The 18,694-nt window shown below is 47.1% G+C and overlaps 1 protein-coding gene across 4 annotated transcripts in view; it reads left to right on the plus strand.

Moving 5' to 3' along the window:
* Nucleotides 1–1,233: 1,233 nt before the first annotated feature.
* PRPF6 (pre-mRNA processing factor 6) overlaps nucleotides 1,234–18,694 on the plus strand; it is a 46,144-nt gene continuing 28,683 nt past the window's right edge. For all 4 annotated transcript variants that reach the window (XM_044918916.1, XM_044918917.1, XM_044918918.1 and 1 more), the window contains exons 1-8: nucleotides 1,234–1,438; nucleotides 3,093–3,261; nucleotides 4,545–4,663; nucleotides 8,967–9,045; nucleotides 9,954–10,130; nucleotides 10,366–10,521; nucleotides 17,508–17,602; nucleotides 17,960–18,116. In XM_044918916.1, the coding sequence (XP_044774851.1) occupies nucleotides 1,368–1,438; nucleotides 3,093–3,261; nucleotides 4,545–4,663; nucleotides 8,967–9,045; nucleotides 9,954–10,130; nucleotides 10,366–10,521; nucleotides 17,508–17,602; nucleotides 17,960–18,116 (1,023 nt within the window). In that variant the 5' untranslated portion in view covers nucleotides 1,234–1,367. The remainder of the gene's footprint in view (nucleotides 1,439–3,092; nucleotides 3,262–4,544; nucleotides 4,664–8,966; nucleotides 9,046–9,953; nucleotides 10,131–10,365; nucleotides 10,522–17,507; nucleotides 17,603–17,959; nucleotides 18,117–18,694) is intronic.

Raw genomic sequence — 18,694 nt, forward strand, 5'->3', positions numbered from 1 at the left:
TGCTGGGCTTGATCCCAGGACCCTGGGATCATGACCTGAGCGGAAGGCAGACGCTTAACGACTGAGCCACCCAGGCGCCCCAGACCCTCTCTTAACCCCCACCACAATGTGAACTCCAGGAAGACAGCCAGTCAGGGTCTCTCCCCTTCCCTCTGTAGCCCGAGGGACTCAGTGCCCAGGATGTGGCTCTGAAAGCGGTTTGGCTGGGAATGGGGAAGAGAGAGAAGCTCCAAGGCGGCTGCAGCAGGCAAGAGGGAAGCGTTTGTTCCAGGACCCCACTGAGAAGTGCTAGGGTGGGCTGGAGGCTGCCCGGTGCAGAAGTCCAGACTTGCTACCAACTGAGTTATGCCTGCTCTGCCAGAAGTCTGGGTGCTCTCCCCAGGTGTAAGTGGGAGCAGCTGTCCCATCCCACAGTAGAAGGAGCAGAGGAACACACAGAGATCCAGAAGTGTACGCAGAGTAGTCATGTGTGTCCGCCAGGTCATCCGACTAGTACCCAAGCCCACGACACACTCAGGTAGAGATTTGCACGGAATTCACCCACGTGCCGTGGCCACGTATGTCACATACCGAACTGTTCCTGGCATATCTCCTGCATTTACTTATTTTCGCCAATTAGCCTCCACCCTCACTGCCACGTTCAGGGTATGGTGGGGGTGGCTGGGGGGCGGCGGAGCCTGCACGGGGACCGGTGCCTGAACTGCGGCTCCGGAATCTGAGCGCTGAGAGCTCGAGCCTGCACACCCGGGCACGCGCAGGCAGGTGTGCCCACAATCACGACACACACACCGCACACCAGCTAGCTGTCCACAGCCAGACGGGTGTGCGGCTCCGCTCAGATGTGTTACGGTCTGCCCCGTGGCCAAGACAACTCTGAAGGGAGAGGGGAATGGCTGGGCCTGATTCTGAGGGGTCCTTGGCGGCTGGGCTGACTCAGGGAGGGGGCCCATGGCTCCCGCTCGTACAGGCGGGTCTCCTCGGAAATGCGTCGAAAGCACGCAGTAAGTAAAAGATGCCCCACGCTCAGTTTTGAGATCCTGCAGGGTTTCTCCAGGATGATGTCGCTCCCGCACGTCTCCAGCAGGGCCGCCAGCACGCCTCGCCGCGGTCAGGCGCTCCCGCGCATGCGCCTATCAGATCCCCTCGCCACAACCGCAACCGGAAGTCGCTTTCAGGAACTTCCGCCCGGGGAAGGCAGGGTGGGCGGGGCTTCGTACAGCCCGCGAGCTCTGCTTCCGGGGCGCGGGTGACGCAGGTTCCGCCTGCTCTTCCCGCTGAGAAGCCGGGGTCGTCAGTGGTCTTTTTGGCCTTCGGCCGGCCGCGGCTTCCGTCCCGTCCCTTCCCGGCCCCTGGTCGTCACCGGCGCCATGAACAAGAAGAAGAAGCCGTTCTTGGGCATGCCCGCGCCGCTCGGCTACGTGCCGGGGCTGGGCCGGGGGTGAGGCCTGGGGCGAACCGCGCTCGGGGGGCGGGAGCGGGAGCGGGCGGCGCGGGCCCCGGGGCCCTGCGGGCAGAGCGGGCCGTGCGCGCTTGGGCAGGGGCGGGGGGCGGGGGGCGGGCCCGGGCCCGCCGTCGTCGCTACCCGCACTTGTCTCGGGGAGGCCGTGGGATGCGGGCATCTTGCGGCTGGCGACGGGGAAGACGAGGAGGACAGACTAGGGTCTGTGGCCACACTGTCCGGAAGGCATTACTGGGCTTGGCGTGCTGCTCGTTGGGGGGGAGGGCCTTGGGGCTAGGACAGCGCCGAGTGCCACTGCTGCTTGTCCCGAGGTGTGAGACTCGGGCTTTAGCCGTGCGTTGGCCGGGAGCCCGTGTTTGGTCTCTGAGATGCGGAGTGGGTGACTCCTCGAGCTGTGGTGGGAACTCCGTGGCTACTCTCCCCAAGCCGGGCAGACCCCCACCCCCGTCTGAAGCGTGAGTGATCCTTCCCCTGTGCTGCTGGTCGTCATGCTCGGCGTGTAGAAGCGCTCAGCCCTGGCAGGGACCGGGTCTCCCGTGCCTGGCGCACAGATGACTACCACAAATTGTCGAGTAGATGAGCAGTCATCGTCATTCTGTCTGTCTGGTCATTCATTTGTTTAGAACGAGTATTGGGTTTCCTTGTGGGGGTGTGGTGTTAGCATCTGTGGGGAGTACAGTCTTACTTACGGATACCGTCTTCCGAAGACCTGCAGTTTACTAGGAGATGTGAGAGATTCGCATTATTAAGTACATAAAGAGAAACATGGAGAAGTCTGGGGTGGCAGCGATCAGTAATGCTCTGTGGAATGGTAGCATTTGAGCCCCATTTGATAGAAGAGCTGCATTTAGGGATGTAGAAATGTGGTAAGGTTAAAGGAGAAACTGACATTTTGTGTGTTGGGTAGTTAAGAAAAAAAGACCGGCATGGAGGAAGATGAGGGACTCTCAGGGAGTCTGTGTGAATGGAGTGTCCGGTGAGTGGGGTCAGAGGGGCCAGAGCTGTAGGAGAGACGGGCTTCGGAGTGCCGTGGTCAGAGCTGGGTTAAAGCAACAGGAAGGCTAGAGGCAGGGTGGCTAACAGGTTCCCAGCTGTGATGGGCGTCAAGGTTTGGGGAGGACGATCTCAGAGGTGGACTCAGTAGAACTTGATGACTGGTAGGGTGGAGAAGAAGGGGGCGCTGACGGTGTAGAGCCTGCTGTGGTATTTGGGGTGGCCCTGCAGTCATCGGCTGAGACAACCCAGGGCCGCTGCAGGATGAGCACAGAAAAGGAATCCTGATTGAGTCAAGTTGGGTTTGAGGGCCTGGTTGGATGTGTGCTGGGGGAGATGATCAGCAGGTTGTTAGAAATGGGAGGCTGGAAGTTGGGAGGAGGGAGGTCTGATGCTCTGGTGAATCTCTCAAGGGGAGTATGGGGTGGTAACCTCCTCAGGGTAGGTCAGAAGGTTTCTCACCTGAAGAGAACAGGCTAGTAATGTTTGAGAGTGCAGCGCACCTCGTTTGTTGCTCCCTGGATCTTCTGCAGTTTCTCAGAGATGTTAGAAAAAGAGGTGTTATTAAGTGAGGACTGTGGAGGGAAGAACAAAGGACCAAGGTCACCCAGGTAAATGGGTGTCTTGGGGTGTCCTGCAGTGCCACTGGCTTTACCACCCGGTCAGACATTGGGCCCGCCCGCGATGCAAATGATCCTGTGGATGACCGCCATGCGCCCCCAGGCAAGAGGACCGTCGGGGACCAAATGAAGAAAAGCCAGGCTGCGGATGATGATGACGAGGATCTGAATGACACCAACTATGATGAGGTGACTTGTGGTGCACCCCCAGCCAGTCTCCAGGAGGGCTGACCAGCTTCTTAAGCCAGTGCTCAGGGAGGCAGGCACGTCTAGTATTTCAGCCTGCTTATGGGGTGTCTTTAGCACAGTGTGAGGGGGGAGCAGAGAATCATAGAAAGAAATGTACATTTTGTTGTCTCTTCAGGAGAGATGTACTTGCACTGGGGTTTTGTCTCGGCTGGTCCTTGATGAAAATTCTAAGTGGAATTGGTGATGATACCGTGATTTATTTTATCTCAGTGCATACTCTCTTACTTAATTAGTATTTGGTCAATTGAAGTTTTCTTCAGATGTGTTCCGACAGAATTTTTGCTCAGAGGAAAAAGATTTTTGAAATTTCAATTCTGAAATGATTTTAAAACTTCCGGGGAACTTGCAAAACTAGTGTGGACAATTCCTGCATACCCTTCACAAGCTTCTCCCCATCTTACGACCTTAGTACAGTTACTCGCACAGCACTGTTAGCTGCTCTGTAGGTCTCACTTGAATTCCACCAGTTTTTCACTGGTGTCCTGTTTCTGAGCCAGGACCCTGCATTGCACTTAGTTTGTCTCTTAATGTCTTCCCATTGGGGTAGCTCCTCCATCTTTCGTGCCCCTGACACCTTTTTTTTTTTTAAAGATTTTATTTATTTATTTGCCAGAGGGAGAGAGAGAGGGAGAGTACAAGCAGGGGGAGTGGCAGGCAGAGGGAGAAGCAGACTCCCCGCTGAGCAGGGGAGCCCGATGTGGGACTCGATCCCAGGACCCTGGGATCATGACCTGAGCCGAAGGCAGACGCTTAACCATCTGAGCCACCCAGGCGCCCCTGACACCTTTTTTTTTTTAAGATTTATTTTTATTGTTTTTGAGAGAGAGAGAGAGTGCGCATGCATTGGCGCGCGCGCGCACACATACGGTGGGGGAGGGGCAGAGGGAGAGGGAGAGAGAATCTCAAGCAGACTCCCTGCTGATCCTGAGCCTGGAGCCCAGTGTGGGGCTCCGTCTCACGACCCTGAGATCATGACCTGAGGCCAAAATCAAGAGTCAGACACTCAACCAACTGAGCCACCCAGGTGCCCCTCGCGCCCCCCCCACCCCCCCAGTGACACATCTGAAGTGTACTGGTGAGTTATTTTGTTTTCCCTCATTTTGGGGTTGCCTGATTGAAAAAAATTGTTCAGCAAGCATTTTATAACTAGAAGTGTCCTCTGTTTCTGCTTGAGGGAATTGTGTTGTAGGAAAAGTTGACCTTCTATATTGTTTTGTGCTTAGTTTAATGGCTATGCTGGGAGCCTCTTCTCAAGTGGGCCCTATGAAAAGGATGATGAGGAAGCAGATGCTATTTATGCAGCTCTGGATAAAAGGATGGATGAAAGAAGAAAAGAAAGAAGGTAAGATAAATTATTGCTCTTTACACTGTAATTACCCAACTTTATTTATTTCTCTATTATTTTATTTAATTTTTTTTTAATTTATTCATTTGAGAGAGAGAGAGAGAGAGAGTGAGAGAGACAGAGAGCACAAGCAGGGGGAGAGGCAGAGGGAGAGGGAGAAGCAGACTCTCCGCTGAACTGGGAGCCTGACATGGGGCTCGATCCCGGGACCCTGGGATCATGACCTGAGCCGAAGGCAGATGCTTAACCAACTGAGCCACCCAGGCGCCCCCTATTTACTTAATTTTTTTTAAAAAATATTTTATTTATTTACTTGAGAGTGAGAAACCGAGAACATGAGAGAGAGAGCAAGCACAAGTGGGGAGGGCGGGGCAGAGAGAGAGGGAGAAGCAGACTCCCTACTGAGCAGGGAGCCCAACACAGGGCTTGATCCCAGGACCCTGAGATCATGACCTGAGCCACCCAGGTGCCCCTCTTTTATTTTATTTTTTTAAGTGGGCTCCACACCCAGCATGGATCCCAGTGTGGGGTTCAGACTCACAACCCTGAGATCAAGACCTGAGCTGAGATCAAGAGTCAGACGCTTAACTGACTGAGCCACCCAGGTGCCCCTATCTATTTACTTATTTATAAAGATCTTATTTTTAAGTAATCTCTACACCTGTGGGGCCCAAACTCACAACCCCGAGATCAAGAGGCACACATTCCCTGATGAGTCAGCCAGGCACCCCGTATTTATCCAACTTTAAAAGAGAGTTTTGTTTTGGTCAGAAGTTGCAAGTATAGTACATGGGTCTGCTCAGCTCTGAGGCCACCTGGATCTTGGTTTATGGCAGCCACACTTGGATAAACATCAGGCAGTTGGAAAGTAGTCTTAGGGTCTGGGGACTGGAGTGGAGAGCTTAAGATGTCTTTGGCTTTCCAGAAAGCAATGGAATTTGGGGGATTATTCTTTTTTTTTTTTTAAGATTTTTATTTATTTATTTGACAGAGACAGCGAGAGAGGGAACACAAGCAGTGGGAGTGGGAGAGGGAGAAGCAGACTCCCTGCCAAGTGGGGAGCCAGACGCGGGGCTTGATCCCAGGACCCTGAGATCATGATCTGAGCCGAAGGCAGACGCTTCACCAACTGAGCCACCCAGGCGCCCCTGGGGGATTATTCTGACCATGGGTTAGGATTACTGTCTTTGAAATGGGTGTGGTGGTGTTGATTAATGTATATTAAGTAATTTGAAAGTTAACTGAAAGTGACAAATGAACATGTAAATCCTCATAGCAGGGGTTGTGTCTTGAGAATCTCCTTCCACACATCTGTGTTGGGACACGAATGTGGGGTGTTGGGCTGGGCTGGTGGGGATGGACTGTAGTGAGTCGGAGGGAGCATGTGCGCTCTGTCCTTGGGGGGCCTGTTTGAGAGAAGACTACTCAGCAAGGCTCTCGTGTTTTGTCTGTGGGGGCTCTCAGGTGGGTGTCTTGCACTGAACTTTGGTCTAGCAAATTTTTTTTTAAAGATTTTATTTATTTATTTGAGCGAGAGAGCATGTGAACAAGTGGGGGTTGGGGGGGTGGGGCAGAGGGAGAGGGAGAAGCAGACTCTCCTTCGAGCAGGGAGCCCAACGTGGGGCTCAATCCCAGGACCCCGAGATCATGACCTGAGCCAAAGGCAGATAGATGCTTAACGGACTGAGCCACCCAGGTGCCTCGAGGTCTAACAAATTTGTTTATTGGTGTTATCTCAGTGTACCATTTGATATGGCAACTTTCTGAATTCCCTGTCCTTGTTTCTAGGGAAATTTAAGCAAAGTGAGCACATAATCTTTTAAACCATAATAAATTATATAGCTTTGTAAGTCTTTTAATATTTATAAATAAATTTTAAAAATGAAATGAAGTTATAAATAAGAAACTTAAAATTTTTTACTACTGAAAGAATACATTATCATTAAAGCATATCAAGACAGTGAGACGAAATATAGGTAAGAGGATAACATTCCTAAGTCTGGAAAGTGATAGTTAACATTTTGGTTCACTTTCCTTTTTCTATTGCTCATTCATACAATTCTGTGACTTCCCATAATGTGTGTAGTGTTTTTTTTTTTTTTATAAAGATTTCATTTATTTATTTCAGAGAGAGAGAATGAGAGAGAGCACATGAGAGGGGGGAGGGGCAGAGGGAGAAGCAGACTCCCCGCCGAGCAGGGAGCCCGATGCGGGACTCGATCCCGGGACTCGATCCCGGGACTCCAGGATCATGACCTGAGCCGAAGGCAGTCGCTCAACCAACTGAGCCACCCAGGCGCCCCGTGTGTAGTGTTTTTAATTTTAGAAAAGTGAAATACAGTTGTTCAGGGTTTTTTTTTTTTAATACTTCTTATTAAATCGGCGTGCATGAATTTATATATATATATAGTAATTAAGTATATGTGGTTTTGCACATTAAGGAAGGTTTGATTTCAGTCTTCTGGAATTTATTTAAAAAAAAAAAACTGAGTGACATGGATACATGTAGAAAGTCCTCTCATTAAGTGTGTTTTTATTATTATTATTTTTTAAAGATTTTATTTATTTATTTGTCAGAGAGAGAGACAGAGCACAAGCAGGGGTAGCAGAGGCAGAGGGAGAAACAGACTACCTGCTGAGCAAGGAGCCTGACACAGGACTCGATCATAGGACCCTGGGATCATGACCTGAGCTGAAGGCAGAAGAGCTGAAGGCAGACACTTAACCGACTGAGCCTCCCAGGCGTCCCTTATTAAGTGGCTTTAGAAAAATGGTTGGCTTTTTAAAATTTTGTTAGGAATACTTTTCAGGATACAAACCAGTAGAAAGAACAATGCAGCAAATATCGATGCCCTCGTGGAGTCTGAGCCCTGGGTCACAGCTTGCACATTTGTTTCTTCCACATCTGCTGGTGGTCTTGCTGGGTTTTATCAGGGTCAGTTTATGCTCCTCACTGACAGCGCCTTTGTTTCATCAGCAGCATGAACCCCAAAGCTCTAACCCAAAGATGACCTGAGAGCCAGTCCACATCCATATTCTCCTGCTCGTCTTCAGAATAGAGTAGAACTGCTTTTTTTCAAACCAGGACACAATCAGAATCACTCCACGTATCATGTCTCCTAAGTCTACCCCCCTCCCCTGCCTTTTTCACCTCTTGGTGATATTGGCTTTTTGAAGAGATCAGTTGTTTTGTAGAAGGGCCCAAGCTATGGAACGGCTGCCTATCTCCTCAGGTATCCTTTAACTTGTTCTGCTCGCAGTATTTCCTGTGGAGTGGAAGTTGGATCCTGAGGCTGCATTCAAATCAGGTAAAACGTGTTTGACCAGAAAATCTGATACCTGTGTGTTGCTTCGCATCAGAAGCCACAAGGACTGACTTTCTCCAGCTCCTGGAGCGGTGTTTGTCTTTTCCAAGCACATCATTTGTCCTAATACATTCACATTCCTGATATTTTCTTTTTACCTATGGAAGAGAATGTAAATCTCAATGTTAGGAAGTATTAGCTATGTGGGTCACATTAACTCTGGTTTGCTTAAGTTGGTTGATGCTTTGTCACAGTAACCCACAGATTTCTTCCGAGTGCCTAGACCTCGTCCTCGATCACCAGAACCCAGTAGCTGTCCATCCCTGAAGACCAGTTGTATGGGTGATAAGACAGCCCATGAGTTCTGGCATGTGGAGCAGAGAGCTGTTTTGACAGGTGCACTGGCTGCTTCAAAGGGAGGGAGACAGTGACAGGCAGAGAGTCAGAAGGGCAACTGGGACAGTAGGTCAGCTTTCTTGAGTCTTCGTAGGGTGGCCCTACCTTTGGAATTTTGTAGAAGTTTAAAGCTGTAAATACACTCATGTTCAAATACAAGTATTTGTATCAGAGTAAGACAACTTGTTTTTATTTTAGTGAGTTTCTGCTTATTTTCATTTGATAAATCATTGAGTCAGTATATTTGTGGATGTATTCATTGCGCCTTTGATTTAGCTGATGGGTGTGTGGAATTATGCTTCTGGTGATTTAATTAAGTATAATAAAATGACTTTGTTTCAGAATGGGTTTCCAGTATTTCTTTTTTTTCTTAGATTTTATTTATTTATTTGACAGAGAGAGCGAGAGAGCACAAGCAGGGAGAACAGTAGAGGGAGAGGGAGAAGCAGGCTCCCCGCCAAGCAGGGAGCTCGATGTGGGGCTCGATCCCTGGGCCCTGAGATCATGACATGAGCCGAAGGCAGACGCTTAACCATCTGAGCCACCCAGGCTCCCCGGTTTCCAGTATTTCTAATGCATGCACACATTTTACTTCCTAGGGAGCAAAGGGAGAAAGAAGAAATTGAGAAATACCGAATGGAACGCCCCAAAATCCAACAGCAGTTCTCAGATCTCAAAGTAAGTGGATGGATAGCATGCACCTAACCTACTCAGCAGAGAATTGGGTAGAATTGATGAGACTTTACTAACTTTGCTTTTTTGCTCTCTATTAAATTCAGATGGTAGAGGAAGGTCCCTGCTTTAGTGTGTTTAATTTTATGTGTATGTGTGCAAAAAAGTCCTTTCTCCCTCCACTGAAAAAAATGGACATATGAGCTTATTTTCTAAATTTTTTTTTTTTAAAGGTTTTATTTATTTGACAGAGAGAAAGACAGCCAGAGAGGGAACACAAGCAGGGGGAGTGGGAGGGGGAGAAGCAGGCTTCCTGCAGAGCAGGGAGCCCGATGCAGGGCTCGATCCCAGGACCCTGGGATCATGACCTGAGCCGAAGGCAGACGCTTAACCGACTGAGCCACCCAGGCGCCCCGAGCTTATTTTCTTTTTTTGGCTGTCTTTCTCTCTGTCAAAAATTTTATTTATTTATTTGAGAGAGAGAGAATGAGAGACAGAGAGCATGAGAGGGAGGAGGGTCAGAGGGAGAAGCAGACTCCCTGCCGAGCAGGGAGCCCGATGTGGGACTCGATCCCGGGACTCCAGGATCATGACCTGAGCTGAAGGCAGTCGCTTAACCAACTGAGCCACCCAGGCGCCCCCGAGCTTATTTTCTTAGTAACTTTAACTCTATTTGTACATAAAGTTCTCCACCCTGTGTCTTCTGGTCTTTGACAGAGCAGTTTACATTTGAGTGAAGTAGAGCAGATCCAACAAATTGAATTTTCTAAGTGAAGTAGATAATTTCTGCATCAAAATTCTTTCTAAACCATGATGATTTGGGGGTTAGGGGTCAGGGAGAGTATAGTTATTCTTGTGCATATGAAATTTTGCCAGAGAATAATAAATGTTTTTGGGGGGCCAAATGTTCCCAGAGGAAGTTGGCAGAAGTCACCGAAGAAGAGTGGCTGAGCATCCCTGAGGTTGGCGATGCCAGAAACAAACGTCAGCGGCACCCACGCTATGAGAAGCTGACTCCTGTTCCTGACAGTTTCTTTGCCAAACATCTACAGACTGGGGAGAACCATACTTCAGTGGATCCCCGGCAAACTGTGAGCATCAGAAAAGAAGGCGAATAGGTCTTTAGGCTGTTTGGGTAGACCTGGAGTGGGAGCCATGGGTGGTATTAGAGTAAGTGCTTCTGTAGTTCAGAAGCTGGGCTGTGGTGAGTCTGGAGGGTTGCATGTCTATCAGGCTACAATGGAAAGATGTCAGACTTGATAGGATTCTTCTGCATGAAAATGCAATCCAGTGTTTTCTGTCCTCCCGCCCCGCCCCTGCCCCCAGCAATTTGGAGGTCTTAACACACCCTATCCAGGCGGGCTGAACACTCCATACCCAGGTGGAATGACACCTGGATTGATGACACCTGGCACAGGTGAACTGGACATGAGGAAGATAGGACAAGCAAGGAACACGCTGATGGACATGAGGCTGAGCCAGGTGAGTCTGTGTCATGCAGCATTTTCCTACAGATTGAGAAAATTGTTTTCTGATTATAAAACTAATCTATGTCAGTGGAAAGTTCATCTTTCAGAGTGCTTTATCACAAGATAAGCAGACCTGTGATGATGTATTTCCTGTCCCATCGTCAAGAGTGGCAGGACCCTGCACGCAGGCTGGTCTGTGCATCTTCCTAGGGGGCATGCACAGGTGCAGTGTGCCCGTGTGGCACTCCTGCTCCCTCTTAGGGGGCTGAGGACTGTTGCAGGTGACAGAGGGTGGCCTGGCAGGCAGGCTGAACAAAGGCACTTAACGACAAGCTGCATGCTGTTGCTGAAGTTTCATCCTTCCATAGAAGTTAAGTGCATGTGTACATCACTCAGCCATACAAAAGAATGAGATCTTGTCATTTACAACAATATGGGTAGGCCCAGAAGGTATTATGCTAAGTGAAATAAGTCAGAGAGATAATACCATATGATTTGACTTATGTGTGGACTTTAAAAAACAAAACAAGTGAACAAACACACCAACCACAAACCAGACTCTTAAACACAGAGAACAGATTGGTGGTTGCTAGAGGGAAGTGGCGGATGGGTGAATTAAAGGGGGTTAAGAGGTACAAACCTCTGGTTATAAAACACGTCATGGAGAGGAGAAGGACAGCGTAGGGAATATGGTCAGTAATGTAACATTGTACGGTGACCGCATTTATTGTGGTCAACGCTGAGTAATGTATGAAGTTGTCAAATCATTGTTATACACCTGTTACACATTGTATGTTAATTACACTTCAGTAAAAAAACGTTAAGTGCGCATATTTTCCCCCTGCACTTGAGTGAATTGTTCAGTGCTCTAGAAAACCCTTTCTAATTATGACATGCACGCCAGAAACCATGAAGAAAAAGACTTTCAAATTTGATTACATACGAATTAAAAACTTGTGGGTAGTAGAAAACACTGCAAAGTCACAAGAACACACAAACTGGGAAGAAGAGTGCTCGTGTGCTTGACCGCCAGCGGCGGTGTTGTGTGTATAACAGTCCTGTGCACACGCATATGCGTTTGCACATACTTACGAGATTTCCAGGGCTACGCTCTCACACCACCAGGGCATGAAATAGGGGTGTGGAGTGGGAGCTTCATGTTAAATTATTTTAAGGAAAAATTTCACATGTAATTGGAAGTGGAAAGATAGTGTGGTGTTCGATGCAGTAGGAAACTTGTAAATTTTAATTGAGCTTTTACTGTACTTGAATTTTTTATGGTGAGCAAATATTTTATAATAAAAATCAGTAGCTTGTAAATTTAAAAAACTGCACCTTTTTATGTTCCTGGCTGTGTACTTTATAAATTGGAGAGTAGTTCACTGTTTATGGGTATCGTGATTTAATCTTTAATTGAGGGACTTTTTGGGTTTTTACTTTTTTTGCTATGACAAACCACGTTTTGGTGAACCTCTTGTGATTCTATCATTTAAACATTTTTATAGTATCTTTAAAGTGGAATTAGTGGATTTTTTTTTCACTTAAATACTAAATTGTCTCTCCAGCATGTGGCATTTCAGAGTCTGTGGGCACAGGGTTGAGGGCATCACCACCTCTGTCGTCATCACTGATTTGAGGGCAGGACCCCCCACCCCCCCGCCCCCCCAATAAGCAAGCCTTGGTTTAGTTTTCGGTTTTATTAGTGGTGAGGTCGAGCATCTTTCCCTGTATGTTAGTCAGTCTTTGTCAATTTTTCTGTGACAAGCTTCTTTTGTCATTTGCTCTGCCCATTTCCCTCCTTTTTTTTTTTTTTATTTGACAGAGAGAGACACAGCGAGAGAGGGAACACAAGCAGGGGGAGGGGCAGAGGGAGAAGCAGGCTTCCCGCGGAGCAGGGAGCACAATGCGGGGCTCGACCCTAGGACCCTGGGATCACGACCTGAGCCGAAGGCAGACGCTTAACGACTGAGCCACCCAGGGGTCCCAGAAATAACTTCTTTAAAAAAACTTTATATGGTAACTTTTTCGGGGTGAAATATGTATGATAAAAGCTACCATTATAACAATTTTTAAGTGCGACATTAAGTGCATTCATATTATTGTACAGCTCTTGCCACCACTGGTCTCTGGAACTTTTTCATCTTCCCAAACTGAAGCTCTGTCCCCATGAACTTCCCATTTCCCACCCCAGACCCTGTTAACTTCTGTTCTGTCTTTATGAATGTGACAGCTCTAGGTTCCTCCTGTGACTGGATCCATACAGTATTTGTCCTTCTGGGCCTGGCTTGTTTCACTTAGCATAACATTCCCAAGGCTCATCCACGTTGTAGTTGTGTGTGTCCATATTTCCTTTCTTTTTAAAGCTGAAAAATACTCCATTGTATGAGTGGACGGATCCCATTTTATCTAGTAGTCTGTCAACAGGCACTTGGGTAGCTTCCACCTTTTGGCCGTTGTGCATACTGCTGCCGTGGACGTAGGTGTGCAGATAGCTGTTTGAGTCCCTGCTTCCAGTTCTTCTGGGTATAAACCCAGAAGTGGAATTGTGGATCATATGGTGATTCTGTGTTTAATGTTTTGAGGAGCCTCCATACTGTTTGCCACAGCAGCGCACCATTCTAGATTTCCAGCAGAGCAGTGCTGCGTGAGGGTTTCGGTTCCTCCATATCCTGGACAACAGCTGTTATTTTCTGATATTTTGGAAATAGCCATTGTGATGGGTGTGAAGTAGTATCTCATTGTGGTTCTCCTTCATGTTTCCCTGATTAGTGTTTTTGAGTGTCTTTTCAAGCGGAGAAATGTCTTCTTGTGTCTTTTCCTTGGAGAAATGTCTACTCAAGTCCTTTACCTATTTTTTTTTTTTTGATAGTTTTACGGTTTTATTTACAAATAAAACATGCACATAAGCTGTCTTTTCATTTTCTTTGCTGCGCAGCCTGGCATCGAGATTGGTGACTCTGAGGGCCAGCTGGGCTGCTCTTTCCACAGTGGCTCTGCGGTTCTTGGAGGAGAAATTGTGAGCAGTCTCTGCACAGTGGATTTGTTGCACTCAGCCCCTCAGGCTCCTTGACATTGTGGACTAGGAACTTCCAGAGCCCCTGGGCAGCATGTGCGTTGTCTTGTTGCTGCTGTAACCATTGCTGGGCGTCAAGATCTGGCCCTCGAATCTTGCGTGCACCCTACTGTCAGTGCCTCTGGGTTTCCACCAGTTGCACTAAATTTTGACATACCGGTCTGACTGGTGCTGGATGAACTTTTTGGTCCACTTTGGATGATCTTGGGCTTCACCAGAGGTCGAGGGCAGCCTTGATGCTGAACAAGAGATGGCTGTCACCTCTGCAGCAGCTCTGGGGAGGAGCTGCCCATTTTTTTTTTTTTTAAGAGCAGTTTTAGATTCACAGCAAAGTTGAGACGAAAGGACAGAGATTTCCCATATAGCCTCTGTCCCTGCACATGCACAACCTCTTCTGTTACCAACATCCACCATGGAGTGGGCCATTTATTAAAATTGATGAACCTACATTTACGTATCGTCACCCAAACCCATAGTTTATGTTAGGATTCATTCTTGGTGCTGTGCATTTTATGGATTTGGACAAATGTGTAATGACACGTATCCACCATTATGTAGTCGACTCTTGAATAGTGTGGGGGTTGGGGCATTGACTTCCTGCTCAGTTGGAAATCTGCATATAGCTTTTTACTCCCCAAAAACTTAACTGCTAAAGCCTGTTGTTGATGGAAGCCTTATTGATATCATCAACAGTTGACCAATACATTTCATATGTTATATCTATCACGTACTGTACTCTTAGAATAACGTAAGCTCAAGAAAAGAAAATGTTATTAAGAAAATCGTAAGGGAGAATATATCTACAGTACTATATTGTATTGAAAAAGATCCATGTGGACCCGTGTAGTTCAACTGGTGCTGTTCAAGGATAAGCTACCGTATCACACAGAATAGTCTCACTGCCCTGAGAACGCTCTGTGCTCTGCCTGCTCATCCCTCCTCACCCCCCAACCCCTGGCAACCACTGATCTTTTACTGTCTCCATAGTTCTGCTTTTTTCCACAACATCACGTAGTTGGACCCATACCGTGTGTAGCTTTCTCAGATTGGCTTCTCTCACTTAGTGATATACATTTAAGGCTCCTCCATGTCCTTTTTTTTTTTAAATTCACATTAGCCTTAATTTTAGTAAGATTTGGCATCTTTTTGCATGCTTGATGGCTGTTTCTTTAAAAAAATTTTTTTTAATTGAAGTATAGTTGACACACAATGTTACATTAATTTCAGGTGTACTCCTGTATGTTTTTTCATGGCTTGACAGCTCATTTCTTTTTTTTTTTTTTTAAAGATTTTATTTATTTCAGAGAGAGAAAGCGCATGCATGAGTGGGGAGAGGGGCAGAGGGAGAGGGTGAAGCGGACTCGCTGAGCAGGGAGCCCGACGCAGGGCTCGATCCCAGCACCTTGAGATGACCTGAGCCGCAGGCAGACGCTTAAGAGACCGAGCCGCCCAGGCGCCCCGACAGCTCATTTCTTTTATCACTGAATATTGCTCCATTTTCTGGATCTACTGCGGTTTATTTATCTCCCATCACTTACTGAAGGACATCTTGGTTGCTTCCAAGTTTTGGCTATTATGAATAGAGCTGCTACAAACGTCTGTGTGCAGTGTTTTTTTGTGCGTGTTTAGATGGACGTTTTCGACTCCTTTGGGTAAATATCAAGGAGTGTGATTGCAGGATTGTAGTGTGTTTAGCTTGGTAAGAAACCACCAAACTGTCTTCCAAAGTGACTGCGCCATTTTGCATTCCCACCAGCAACCAGTGAGAGTTCCTGTTGCTCTGCACCCTCACCAGCCTTTGGTGTCAGTGTTCTGGATTTTGCCCATTCTAAGAGGTGTGTAGTAGTTCCTCACTGTTGTTCTCATTTGCATTTCTCTGGTGACATATGATGTAGAGCATCTTTTCATATGCTCATTTGTCATCTGTATATCTTCTTTGGTGAGGTGTCTCTTAGGGTCTTTGACCCTTTTTTTTTTTTTTTAAAGATTCTATTCATTTGTCAGGGAGCGCACACAAGCAGTGGGGAGGGGAGAGGGAGAAGCAGACTCCCTGCTGAGCAAGGAGCCCACGCCAGACTTGATCCCAGGACCCTGGGATCATGACCTGAACCAAAGGCAGACACTTAACCGACTGAGCCACCCAGACGCCCTGACCCATTTTTTAGTTGGATTGTTTTCTTATTGTTGAGTATTGATAGTTCTTTGTATGTTTTGGATGTAAGTCTTTTATCAGATAGGCTTTTTCAAGTTTTCAGTCCCAGTCTGTGGCTTGTCTTTTTATTTCCTTGACAGTGTCTTTCACAGACAGAAATTTTTTAATTTAATGAAGTCTAGTTTTCTTTCTGTTGTGGATTGTGCCTTTGGTGTTGTATCTAAAAAGTCATCACCAAAGGGTGTAAGGTCTGTGTCTGGTTTTGTTTTTCTGCATGTGGATGTCCAGTGGGTCAGCACCATTTGTGGAAGAGACTGTTCTTGCTCCATTATGTTCCTCTGCTCCTTTGTCAAAGACCAGTTGACTGCATTTCTGGGCTCTGTTCCCCCTCCCTCCCCCCACCAAAGTAAGTTCTCTGCCCAACATGGGGCTTGAACTCACGACTCAGTTCAAGTGTCACATGCTCTAGCAACTGAGCCAGCCGGGCGCCCCTGGGCTCTCTTCTGTTCTACTGATGTACTTGTCTAATTTTTCAACATTACACACTGTCTTGATTACTGTGACTTTGCAGTAAGTCTTAAAGTCGGGTAGTATCAGCCCTCTGACTTTGTTCTTCTGCTTCAGTGTTGTGTTGGCTACTGTGGATCTTTGATTTTCTATGTAAGTGTTAGAATCAATTTGTCAATATCCGCAAAAATAGCTTGCTGGATTTTGACTGGGATTGCAAGGACTCTGCAGATGAAGATGGGAAGAATGGACGTCTTAATGATGTTACGTCTTCCTATCCAGGAACATGGACTGTCTCTCCATTCATCTAGTTCTTTGATTTCTTTCATCAGAGTTTTGTAGATCTTCTCATAGAGATCGTATATGTATTTGTTAGATTAATACATAAGTATTTCACATTTTTAGTGCTAACGTAAATGATACTGTGTAGTTTTTTTTTTTTTGAAGATTTTATTTATTCATTTGAGACACAGAGAGAGAGAGAGAGAGAACATGAGCAGGGGGAGAGGCAGAGGGAGAGGGAGAAGCAGGCTCCCCGCTGAGCCAGGAGCCTGATGTGGGGCTCGATCCCAGGACCCTGGGACCATGACCTGAGCCGAAGGCAGACGCCCAACCATCTGAGCCACCCAGGTGCCCCGATACTGTGTTTTTAATTTCAGATCCCTTTTGTTCGTTGTTGGTATATAAGAAAATGATTGACTTTTGTATGTCAACCTTGTATCCTACAATCTTGCTAAAATTGTTTTTATGTTGATTCTTTGGATTTTCTACATAGACAGTCACCTACAGACAGAACTTTATCTTTTCCATCCCAGTCTGTGCCACTTTTCTCCTTTTCTTGTCTTGCTGTATTCCCTAGGACCCTCTGCCCATGCTTCATTTGGGTTTTTTTTGTTATTGTTTATCATGGTGATTTTAAGACTCACAGCTGGAGAGAATGGTATAATGAACTGCTATTTGCATATTTAAAGAAAGTTAGCTGGAATAATCTTTTACGTGGATTTCTAGGTTTCACTCATTTTTAAAACTTATGTTTTTTTTCCTGGGGCTTTTATGATTTCTTTTTTATATATTTATCTTTGTTTTATAGATGTGAAATTCGTTTGTGATCATCACAAACTGTTGTTTGAGTTCAGGTTTTCCTGCTTTTACAGTTTCCATGTCCACTGGTGGTCAGGATCACGGGAGGGGTTCCGGGGGCCTCTGGGCACTTGGTTTTGGGCGTCTTTGACTCTCTGCAATCCACTTGGCTTGGCCTGTCTTGCAGGTGTCTGACTCGGTGAGTGGACAGACGGTAGTTGACCCCAAAGGCTATCTGACAGATTTAAACTCCATGATCCCAACCCACGGAGGGGATATCAAGTGAGTGCTCTGTGGAACTGGTAGGGTGGGGTGGGACTCAGGTTGCCTAGAATATTTTGGATTTTATTTGAAAAACATGCAGCCAAAATAGGATGTGGTTATTCTAAGAAATACACGGTGAAGTAGGTTGATTTTCTACTTATCTCTGTTCATTGTGGATATTAAATGTGTTATGAATAATATTCCAAGTCTATGTGCATGCTGAGCTAGAAAGCACCTTGCTAACAGTGTCCCACACTGCTACTTACATCACCTGGGACATCAGATTTGACAGTCGCTACGCGGGTGCCTGCGCTCTGGGGCTGGGCACGTCCTCCGCAGTGTGGCGGCTGACCGTGTGCTTGCTCGCCCTCACAGTGACATCAAGAAGGCACGGCTGCTCCTTAAGTCTGTTCGGGAGACTAACCCTCATCACCCTCCGGCCTGGATTGCGTCAGCCCGCCTGGAAGAAGTCACCGGGAAGCTGCAGGTAGCACGAAACCTTATCATGAAGGGGACAGAGATGTGCCCCAAGGTAAGGCCCGAGTTGGGGCATTTTCCTGGAAGGCTGTACGATGCCAGCCCCAGGGGGAGCCTGGGTGTCTGTCGTAGGCAGGAGGGTCGTGTCCCGTGCGATGTGAACTGGAGGTAGACTAACCTACCTGCCTTTTGGTGTTGAAACTGCAGACAGTAGAATAGGCAAGAGGGAAGAGGGGAAAAAGTGGGGAAAGGCTTTTCCTGCTTATTTTCACGTAGAGTGAAGGCCCACCTACGATTAGTTTAATGGCAGGATAACCTTAACAAGAAAGCTAAATTGGTCAGCTTTTCCACCCCACCTAATGTAAGAAACATAAAAATTAATGTAACTCTTAGGAGACTGTTCCAGCACTTTTTTGGGAGGTAGAGTGACTAGACAAGTTTTTTTTTTTTTTTAAGATTTTATTTATTTAGGGCGCCTGGGTGGCTCAGTTGGTTAAGCGACTGCCTTCGGCTCAGGTCATGGTCCCGGAGTCCTGGGATCGAGTCCCACATTGGGCTCCCGGCTCAGCGGGGAGCCTGCTTCTCCCTCTGACCCTCTCCCCTCTCATGCTGTTTCTCTCTCAAATAAATAAA

Source organism: Neomonachus schauinslandi, chromosome 10 (assembly GCF_002201575.2).
Source record: "Neomonachus schauinslandi chromosome 10, ASM220157v2, whole genome shotgun sequence".
Lineage (NCBI taxonomy): Eukaryota > Metazoa > Chordata > Mammalia > Carnivora > Phocidae > Neomonachus > Neomonachus schauinslandi.